General features: G+C 39.2%; 1 protein-coding gene across 1 annotated transcript in view; it reads right to left on the reverse strand.

The window, feature by feature from the left end:
• Positions 1-4,705: 4,705 nt before the first annotated feature.
• Positions 4,706-11,757, reverse strand: part of LOC107669928 (POC1 centriolar protein homolog A) — a gene marked incomplete at its 3' end in the record, with an annotated part of 34,722 nt that continues 27,670 nt past the window's right edge. The window contains exons 8-9 of the mRNA XM_016462361.1: positions 4,903-4,971; positions 4,706-4,822 (exon numbers count right to left, since the gene is read on the reverse strand). Coding sequence (XP_016317847.1) covers positions 4,706-4,822; positions 4,903-4,971 — 186 coding nt within the window. The remainder of the gene's footprint in view (positions 4,823-4,902; positions 4,972-11,757) is intronic.

The following is an 11,757-nucleotide window of genomic DNA, read 5'->3' on the forward strand; positions in this document are numbered from 1 at the left end:
CACCGGCCCAGCTAGCAAATCACAGCACACACCGGCCCAGCTAACCAATCACAGCACACACCGGCCCAGCTAACCAATCACAGCACACACCAGCCCAGCTAACCAATCACAGCACATTTGTATCTCAGAAGGCGGGCCTTCATTTGATACAGGAACTATTCAAGCCGTTCATGCCAGACTGGGGAGAGAGATATTGTAATAATGTAAAATATGTGAAAAATAATGTGTTTTTCGAACAACCTAGTATGAGAGCCTGTTCTAGTACACCCCCAAAACAAGATCAAGACTTTGTAAAAGAGCATAATCGGACTCCTTTAATATTAAGTGACTTACATTGTATGACTATAACACTATTGTCTGATTTTGCTCTATTTCATCAAAAATAGTTTCAAGCAGTCACAGCTGCGCATCTCCAAAAGCAACCACAGCGTTGTTTTGTTTATGAATGAACGTGTGTTTTTAAACGAATCTAGTGAGTCAATGATTCAATTACCCATTCATAAAGACAAGCACTTGCTTCGTTCCTGAATGAATCGGCTGTTCGAACGAATCAACTGAATAAATAATTCAGTGATAAAATCAAGTGACTTGCCGCCACCTACTGGCAGTTTTATTTTTATTGTATACTTTTAGTTAGTTAAATAATTTAATATTTCTATGTTCAAAAATTAATATTTAAAACATTAATATCAACATTAATTTATGAATTTAATTGCACTCATGCCACCTCTGAGCCTCGTTAAACATCTGAAAATACACCTACAAGCTATTTTTGTTTCTCTGTGCCACCTCTGTAGTACAAATTAATTTAGCTAATACTGATTTCATATGATTGGTAACTTATTCTTCTTATTCTCCTTGTTCTTATAAATATAATTTTTTGAATTTGACATAAAAGATGACATACTTCTAATAAAATAAGAATAATTCCATCACAAAGTTTAAAAAACAAAAAAGACCCTGTAAATCACTTTACAATCACTTTACTTCAAAAGTGCTCCTAAAAAGAAAAGTAAGCATAGAGCTCTGAATAAATGCTTTTACACAGAAATAGGGTCAGAAAGCTCTCAGATTTCATCAAAAATATCTTAATTTGTGTTCCGAAGATGAACGAAGGTCTTAGGGATTTGAAGCGACATGAGGGCGAGTAATTAATGACAGAATTTTCATTTTTGGGTGAACTATCCCAAATATCAAATGGCAAAATGAATGAGTTTCTGTGAGTATTAAAGTACACAAAGACTGCTGGGTCATTTTGTGTCAAATCAACCAAATTTCAGAAACTTCCCCAACTCAAATTTTTTATTTTTCTGAAGAAAGATAAACATGTATAGTGAGGAAGGCCAAAATATGCAATGTCATGGATGTATATTTACTCAGTAACCCACTATTTTGTAGATGGGGGTCAAAATGACAATTTTCACCTGAGATTCAGAGCCAAATTGCAGGAGGATAAAAATGATTTCAGAAAGATTGCAGCATCATTGTTATTCTTACACAGAAATTGGTAGGTCTATAGTCAAATCTGTTGACTTTGGCAATCTTTGTTGCATTATATGCCAGTGGTGACCATTTAATAATAGGAAAAAGCACTTTTCTCTGTAACTCAAGAAGTATTAAAGACATCTTAATGCCCTTTTAGATTTTAGTTCTTAACAGACTTTTCTTTTGGCATCTTCACTTTTAGGCTAAAACAGGCAGTGAGTGATGTAGAATCGGTGGGCGGAGCTAAACAGGCAGTGATGTAGATAACAGGCAGTGACAGAATCGGTGTCTGGGGCTAAACTAGCAGTGATGTAGAATCGGTGGGTGGGGCTAAACAGGCAGTGACGTAGAATCGGTGGGCGGGGCTAAACAGGCAGTGATGTAGAATCGGTGGATGGGGCTAAACAGGCAGTGATGTAGAATCGGTGGGCGGGGCTAAACAGGCAGTGATGTAGAAGCAGGCGTTGATCATCTTCTGTGGAGGCGGTGTTTAGCCACACTATTACATTGCAGTTGTACATTCCAAAAGCTGTGATTTTGGTGGACTGCCTTCAATATAAGCTGCTTTTAGACTAATGACAAAGTTTTGAGTTCTGAAAACAGGATGTTTTGAAAGTACACTGACCTCTTATATGTTAAAAGATAAAGGGAATTTTGGTTTCTCAGTTCATGACCCCTTTAAAAGAAAAGAAGTATCATCTGTATGCAAAGTGACCAACATTTGGTTTTTGATCATTGAAAATGTGTACAATTTAACAGATTACTCCTAGACCCATATTGAGATTCCAATTTTGCTGGAATCGAACCATAGATAGCCTTAAAAATGAAGATGCCAAAAGGAAAGTTTGTTAAGACCCAAAATCTAAAAGGGCATTAAGGTATCTTTAATACTTCTTGAGTTACAGGCATGCAAATGTTGGTGCTTTTAGTGCTTTTAGCCATTTGTCACTGGCATATATTGTAACATAGATTGCTGAAGTCAACAGATTTCACTAATAGACCTACCAATCTCTCTGTAAAATAACGTAACGATGCTGCAATCTTTCTGAAGTCATTTTTATCCCCCTGTAATTTGGCTCTGAATCTCAGGTGAAAATTGTCATTTTGACCCCCCTCTACAAAATAGTGGATTACTCAGTAAATATACATTCATGAAATTTAAAATGTTGGCTTTCCTCACTATACATGTTTATCTTTCTTCAGAATAAATATTGTCAAAATCAAACGTTTGAGCCGGGGACCACTGGTTGAGTTGACACGGAATGACAGTCTGGATGTTGTGTATGTGACACATACCGACACGCGTGGCACTCGTCTGCATCTCACTATACGAGGACATGAACGCGTAAACTTCAGAGCTGCTCTGAGAGTCTCTTCAGCAGCATTTCAACATTTACTTTGAGAACACTATTAGCAGATGCACACAAAAACTCAAAGATCTTCACTACAATCCACAAAAACAATTATTAACTTGTGACAAATCTATAACTATAGTACAGGAGAATGTACTTCTTGGAGTAATAATAAAAGTTTATTCAAAAATATTTTTAAGGAATATCACACATTTTTTCTTCCATGTTTTAATTTTAACAGTAAACATCTGTTGTAAAGGACTTTATTTTCCAAAAAAAAAAAAAGAGTAAGTAATTCTTCAAATTTAATTCGATTACATTTTTATAAAAACTCAGTTACATTGTAGAAGTTGCATGCATTCACTGGATTGCCACTGTTTTTGATAATACATTTGTATTCAATTATAAAACAAAGAATCCATAAAAATCAAGTTACAACACAGAATGTCTGAATTTTAACTAGTATTGTTTAAATAAAAAAATAAATAGGATTTCATAGGGCTCTAATAAGGTCCGTATCTACCAGAGTGCCACTGTCCAAAACAAAGTGTCCTGTTTGCAACAGAACAGCATTACAGCCTGTCAGATGCATGTACTTCACAAAGAGTGATATACATTTACATTTACATTTAGTCATTTAGCAGACGCTTTTATCCAAAGCGACTTACAATTGGGGCATACATAAAGCGATTCTTCTTAAAGAGGCAAATGCAGCCGTCTGTCTCTTCTGTTGACTAATCGCTTGATATATACATATATATCGCTTGATATATATGTATATTGAATTATTAGTTTAGGACATAACTTCCCTCTAATGTAATTCACCTACAATTTATTTTGTAGTTCCCACACACTCATTATCAGTGAATCTTTCTCATACACGTGTTATGAATAATGAGTGCTCTTTACACAAGAATCTCATGATCCACACGTTGCCATACAAATAAGTCTGATGAATGGTTTGTGGATATAGCACACATACAAATTAGACTTTGAATTCTGCTTTCCAAAAGTTCCCATGGCACAGTAATAGTTCACATGAGTCACACACATGAGGCGATTCAGAGGGGAAGTGAGCTGTCTGATTCATATCAATGACTCCTGTGTCCACTTCTGACTGATTAGCCAATCACTTCCACTGATTCATCTTGAATTAGACCGCATGTTGTGTTGCACGTTAAAGGTTTCCGAGTACACTCAGTGCTAGAAAGTGGTTTATTGTTGATTTCAAGTCTCTCTCTCATACAGTATTCACAAGTTCACAACTCAGCTAAACTATATATAGCAGTGGTGCTGCAGATTCAGCAGAGGTGCAGGATCTCACTCAGTTACAAGATCTCACTCAGTTACAAGATCTCACTCATATACATTTGTCTTCCCTTGAAAAAATGTGAAATTTTTTAAAGGGGTCATATGATGCTGCTAAAAAGAACATTATTTTGTGTATTTGGTGTAATGAAATGTGTTTATGCGGTTTAAGGTTCAAAAAACACATTATTTTCCACATACTGTACATTATTGTTTCTCCTCTATGCCCCGCCTTTCTGAAACGCGTCGATTTTTACAAAGCTCATCGGTCTGAAAAAGCGAGGTGTGCTGTGATTGGCCAGCTATCCAGTGCGTTGTGATTGGCCGAATACCTCAAGCGAGTGACGGGAATGTTACACCCCTCACCACATTGTGATGATGCCCTGTCCGGCCGGAGCGACGAGACAAAAACATTTAAAAAGCTTTAATTTGGCATGAGTTCATTATGTTTGTATGGTTATGTGAATGTGATAGTCGAGTGAAGCTGAGGACTCTGCACTCATAGTGGCGTTTTAAGTGAAGCAAACACCTGCGGTGAGGTGATCATGTGATCATCTTACCTGCGCTGACGGCTGGCTATAGCTTCTGTGATCCGAAGCTTTCTCATCTCCAGCGCCTTTCTGCTGCAGCACCTCACTGTAATCCACGCTGTCAAAGTTAGTCCTCCACAGCATCACCTGCAGCAGGTCACGTCATCAACACGACGCACACAGCACAGCCGAACACTCACGTCTGAGCAGATAATACATGAGCTCACCTGTTCATCTGCACCTCCCGAGGCGAAGAAGTCTCCGGTCCTCGAGAAGGACACACAGCTGGCTGGGCCCTACAAACAAGCACAACAGCAGCGTTCAGTTCTGGAGGAATACCAGAGATGCCTGTCAAGACAGAATAGATGTGACATGGAAAACTGCAGCTTGGACATTCTTCTAAACAGCCCACAGAAGAAAGTCAGTAATGGCTTAAACTATTCCTTTGAAAACTACTTTGTGTTGCACTGTAATAATTTGGTTTAAAGAAAAAAAGCACTAAGACGCCAGTCGTTTCCCTCTACACACACAACTATCAGCGCCAGCGGAGAGGAGCAGAAAAGCCTTGGCCAGTCTGTAGGAGGAAAATTACAGCGTCATGATGCCATATTGACTTTGGTTGAAGAGTGCAGGTTAAATTTAGGCAGAGAACACAAAGCAGACACGGCTCTGGCAAAGCCAAAAGACATGCGTTGACACACACACACACTCCACCCACACAACTGGCACAGTGCATGCATATAAACACTATACCAGTACATATAACACATTCACATTAATACTTTAAGTTTTTAACGTTGTTTACGCGTATTACAAACAGACAGACCAACCATATGCAAATTCATCAGTCAACAGCATTGCTGAGAATTTTCTCATTAAAACTAGTCTCAAAAATGCAGTTTGAATGCACTTCCCTTTCCAACCGTCACAAACGCAGTCATAAACAGATCTGCTTATTCATGAATGCAGTGGCTAATCAGAGGCGTTTAAGTCAGAATCCACTCACCAGTGCTGAGTTATGCAAGCTTGTGAATCCTCTCACTATAACATACATTGTGTATTGACTAAAATGTAAGTCTGAGCTGTTTCAACTGAAAGAAACTTGCATTGATTGATCTTGAAATATGTCAGTGCCCTTGTTTTGTCTCAAGATGCACACCAGTAATGTTTTTTTCTAAGGCATGTCTATAAAAATTACTTTCAAATCCTAATTGAACTATGGCCTAGTCCTGGCTTAAGCTAAGCCCTGTCTGTGAAACTGGGCCTCAGTGTGCAGTGTAGAGCTTCACTGATTATAAAGGAACTCTGTAAGATGACGATGAACTAAGATGAGTGGCAGTTTTTTAGTGATTATAAAGGGAGCGCTCTTTGCACAATTTCTAAACTTAACAATCCATTCAGAATTTGAATATATTCACTCACAGATTCACTCTCCGATAACAGTTTATCAAATATGGCTGCCTGCCATTGTGTAGTGGAAGTGGAGCAGGTCTGAGCAAATTAAGACATACAGAAATTCTTTTTTGGGGGAAAAACATTTAAATATATCATTTTGATTATAAAAGACAAGTTTTAAGTTTCAAGTTCAAGTTTAGTTTATTTATATAGCACCAATAAAACAGCAACAGCTGACCAATGTGCTTTACAGCATCAGATAGAATAAATAAAAGGTCAACAGAAATCAAAAAATAAATTCACAATTGAAAATTACATCCAAATTTAAATGGTATAACAAAGTATCACAACATGTTTTAATCAAAATTGCCAACAAGAGTCAAATGTAAAGGTTAGTCATCAAGGGACATTAAAAGCAATAGAAAAATAAGTTTTGAGTAAAGATTTAAAAATCTATAAAGTGGGTGTGGACCTAGTGTGAAATGGTAAACTGTTTCAGAGTTTAGGGCCAGTAACAGCAAAGGCACATTCTCCTCTTTGTTTTAATTTAGCTCTAGGAGCAGTGAGCAGTCTAAGACTAGCTCGAGAGGGATTTTAAGGGATAAAATTACGGACTGCAAGAGGTCTTATTAAATCTAGCATACCGAATAAATAATAGAATATGTCATATTCTGAACTGCTTTATGTCGATTTATTTTGCAATTATTAATATGACTAATAGTTTGAGTAATAAATGGATCCACTGGCTGGATTGGTGAGGACTCGTCAGAGGTTCAGTGAAGCAACACCTCACATCACGTCCTCAGATGCACCGCAGTCAGCAGAGCTCAGTGTGTGGGATCTCACCAATCACGTCAGTACACAACACTCAAACGACTAGGTGAATCTGGCCTAAATCACCCATAATGCAGCATCACATCTTCACAAACTCTCTGCTTAAAAGCATCTTATCAGTGAGGACAGATGTGAATTTCAGACTAGTTCACCAATAAATAACAATTCTGTCATTATTCACTCTCCATCATGTTGTTTTGATCAGTTAATAATGACTGAAATTCCATTCTGTTTCTCATGAAAATATCAGTTTGGCTTCAGAAGGAATATAGCACAGTATTCCTGTGGACTTTGAGCTTTCATTACGTTTTTGTCCAATTTGTAGTTTGTAGTCAGGGTCAGGGATGCAATGAATTGCGCTGGGTAAATAAGTTCAAACTACTTACTTGCGTACTGACATAGTTGGCAGCTGTTAATGCACAATCACTGTATATTAGGCAAGGCAAGGCAAGTTTATTTATATAGCACATTTCATACACAATGGTAATTCAAAGTGCTTTACATAAAAGGAAGTAAAATAATCATAAAAAAATAATCACAACAATAAAACGAGGAATTTAAAAACTTTTAAAATTATTTAAAAATTGATTTAAAATGAATTTAAAACCGTTAAAACTAGAAAATGACTATATTTAAAATACAGTGCAATCAGTTCGGACGTAGCACACTGCTCATTCAATAAATGCACAGCTAAACAGATGAGTTTTGAGTCTGGGTTTAAATGTGACTAATGTTTTAGCACATCTGATCTCTTCTGGAAGCTGGTTCCAACTGTGGGCGGCATAATAGCTAAAAGCGGATTCCCCTTGTTTTGAGTGAACCCTTGGTATTTCTAACTGACTCGATCCTAATGATCTGAGTGGTCTGTTAGGTTTATATTCAGCGAGCATATCCACTATGTATATAGGTCATAGGCCATTGAGTGATTTATAAACGAGTAAAAGTACTTTAAAATCAATCCTAAATATAACTGGAAGCCAGTGTAAGGACCTGAGGACTGGTGTGATATGCTCAGATTTTCTGGTTCTAGTCAGAATCCTGGCAGCAGCGTTCTGGATGAGCTGCAGCTGTCTAATGGTCTTCTTGGGAAGGCCGGTGAGGAGACCATTACAATAGTCCACCCTGCTGGTGATAAAGGCATGAACAAGTTTCTCCAAGTCTTGACTGGAAACAAAACATACAGCAGATGGAGGAGGGTTTGGGCCCTGGCATTGTGGCAGTGGCCGGAGAGCTCTCACTGGAGGAGGAGGACAAGCTGGGCCCACAGGCTTTGGTGGTTGGGGGCCCGCCGTTTTTAGTTGATATCTGGGGGCTTGCAGCGAAAGAGTAGGAGAGTTTGGTTACAGCATACACCAGTTCCTCCATTTTCTGTGAGAAGCTTAGAAGTGGAGATGCTGGAGAGAGGGATAAAGTGTCTGGTGAGCGGGGCTGTGGCTCTGGTGTTTCCGGTGGCTGAAATATGTTGTCCTGGCTGTTTTCCAGAAAGTCGTCCTTGGGTGCTGAGTCTTGGAGCTGTTCGGATACGTCACAGTCTGTCTGTGATGAGCTCTGTGGGCAGGGCTCAGCCTGGATAGTTTCCATGAGCAGTCTTTGTCCAGGTGTGTGTGTGCCATTCAGGTTGAGTGGATTGGCACATTACTGAAGGATGACGGAGGGAGAAATAGATATTGTCCTTTAACACTCTTGCACTAAGTTTGTTTGGGTGGAAGCCAACCAGTTTAAACAGCTGTCTATGGCCCAAGAAAAGATTTAAGTTGTTGATGAAGTTGACTCCTTTTGTACTGCAGGTTCTTTGTAGCCATGTATTCAGCCCAAGAAGCTGAGAAAACATGTTAGTTCCCCTTGCTGGGAGTGGTCCACTGATGAACGACTGAACTTTGAGTCTTCAAAGTTTTTCAAAGAGTTCACTGAAATCCTTCTTAAGGAGTTCTGACTGCTCTTTCCGAATATCATTCTTCCCCACATGGAGGATGATCCGTTTTGCAATCTTGTGCTTCATTAGAATGTTCCGAAGTTCCTTGTTCATATCAGAGACGGTTGCTTGAGGAAAGCAGCATGTAGTTGTAGTCCTGCTACTGATGTTTCTGGTAAGAGAGTCACCCACTATCAGAGTCCTGGGCTCGGCTGCGCTCTGATTTGAATGCCGCTGTCTGCTCCACCTTGAGCGGCTGTTAGTAGCGATGTTAGCTGCTGGCTGATACGATCCATGTTCAATCACATTTGGGGATTCCACACCCACATTCATTAATGCTTCAAATCTGTTCTCAAGATGTATAGGGGGTGGTAGAATACCAGTGTTTGCAAGCCTTGTCATAGATGTATCTGGGGTAGAGTATGCTACCGCAGCAATATGAGACACTTGTGACAATCTGATGTCTCGAGTGCCTTTGGGTCTCGCTCCCTGTTTGTGCCATCAATTAGTCTGTCGATCAGTTTTGGCTTGTTCTTCTACACTTGGTATTAACTGTTGAGATTCAAGGGTCCATGACAACGGTCTGCTGTGTGTTCCGCCTGTTTTGGAAGTCCAGCAAGTAACTTTGTTTCAAGAACCGCAAACCTTTGTAGAAGTTTATTGCATTACATGCAGCAAGTAGATTCCACAAGAGGCATTTTCTTTCTCATCTGTTTGAATGTAGGCAGCTGTGCTTTCCCGTCTTCGGAATGCAAGCTGCTGGCAATGGGAGGCAGAGTCTTCTTTTTCGTAGTATTATTCCAGTCCCGAAAAGTTTTTAGTTTAGTGTTTGTGCCAAAAATGTGTTGTTTGAGCACTGTGCTGATCTGCTGAAGTTAAAATCTTAGAAAAGTCTGAGAAAAGTACATAAACAGGGAGCAAAGTGGAGCAGTAAGCAAGAGTGTCCGAACAGTAGCGAAGCCGGACAGCATTTGTGTTATTAATCACAATACTGTATAAGGGGTCATTTACACTACACTGTTTTCAACTAAAAACTTCAAACCTTTTATGTGTTTTAGCTCTTCATTTACATGACAAAGGCATTTTGGAGTCTGGAAAAAAATTTGAAAATGTGTTTCAAAGTGAACGTTTTTGAAAATAATATCATTATCTACATTATTTACACTTATAGGAGTAGATTTAACATACAGTAAAGCAGAGTAAAACCATCTGCTTAAGCGTAGCGTGCCATTGTCACTGCATGTCCACAGGTATGCCTTAACATGCCGAGACTGAACTCGTTCCGGCCTGAAGAGTCTAAAGCCACGTCAAAGGATTAGAGACAGAGGCGGAGAGGTTCAGATGACAGCAGATGAAAATGAGGAATGTAAACCGGTGGAGGTGTGGAGTAGGACGTGTCTTCTGCTGAACATGTCTGTAACATGTACATTGACACACATGCACGCACATACTCAGAGAGGCCCTCAACAACACCACTGCGGCAATCAAGTGGGGTACATCTAGAGTAAAACATGCTAACTATGTACAAAAGTGGGTTAAAATGACAGGCAATCTTTGCTCTCACTTGGAGCTCTTGTGCTTTAGGAGCACCTTCTGATCAATGGCAGAAATTAACTTTCCCATTATGCCGTGATATTTGCCCCTTCTTTGCACTGCAGATGTGACACAGAATCTGCATTTGAAGTGGCATTAGATGTATTTAAACAGACTGTTTAATGCAGCTCAGAGGTGGCATGAATGCATTTACACTGCAAACTTAAATTGCATAATGTTATGAGATTAAAGGGTTAGTTCACCCAAAAATGAAAATTAGTCCATAAACATGCGCAAAGCCGACCTCCATACGTCATTCGCCTGGAACTGCTTCTGTGTACAACAGTGAGCGCAAGCTACATTAAAGTGATTATTACATTTTGAATATGGATATTTTTCTTACAAAAACGCGTCGATTCACTACAGAAGGCCTTTGTTCACCCCCCGCAGCCATGTGACTGTTTTTTTTATGGATGGGTGCTTTTTATTTCACTTCTTTTGGACGGATGCATGCAACACCCGCTGAGTGCCATGAAACAGCTTGAAAGATCAAAGACAATTTTTAATATCCCTCCGACTGGATTCGTCTGAACGAAGAAAGTCATATACACCTAGGATGACTTGAGGGTGAGTAATTTATGGGCTAATTTTCATTTTTGGGTGAACTAACCCTTTAATGTTTGAAATATAACATTCTGAATATAGAAATACGAAATACAATGAAAACCGCCAGCAGTTAAAGGAACACTCCACTATTTTTGAAAATAGGCTAATTTTCCAACTCCCCTAGAGTTAAACAGTTGAGTTTTACCGTTTTCGAATCCATTCAGCCGATCTCCGGGTCTGGCGGTAGCACTTTTAGCTTAGCTTAGCATAGATCATTGAATCTGATTAGACCGTTAGCATCTCGCTCAAAAATGACCAAAGAGTTTCTATATTTTTCCTATTTAAAACTTGACTCTTCTGTAGTTACATTGTGTACTAAGGAAAATGAAAATGAAGCATGCTTTTTGTTTATGTTTGCTGACAGACACCAGTGATTCCCACAGATTTGCAAATGCAAATTCATTCTCTGCCAGCAGGAGGCGCTGTTGGACCGGGAGATATAGCGGTTTCCCCGGTAACGGCTGTAATCAAATAAGCACTGCACTCACAAACGCTACTTTATCAGGCATTACATGAAAGACGATATGAAAATGACACCGAAGCTTTTCTGAAGACGGTTGGTTCTTTTCAAAGATACATTCACATAAAAACACCAGCGCTGCATTTTAATTTTGAAATGTGCAGTGCTCAGTTTATTCAACAAAGTATAAGCCTTTTGGCAAATCTATTTGTGACGAGCCGCCACAAATAACTCAATGTATGGGAAACACTGGACACTGCTATAAGTCAAATGGCCATAGTG

The sequence above is a fragment of the Sinocyclocheilus anshuiensis genome, unplaced genomic scaffold (assembly GCF_001515605.1).
Source record: "Sinocyclocheilus anshuiensis isolate Anshui unplaced genomic scaffold, SAMN03320099.WGS_v1.1 scaffold905, whole genome shotgun sequence".
NCBI lineage: Eukaryota > Metazoa > Chordata > Actinopteri > Cypriniformes > Cyprinidae > Sinocyclocheilus > Sinocyclocheilus anshuiensis.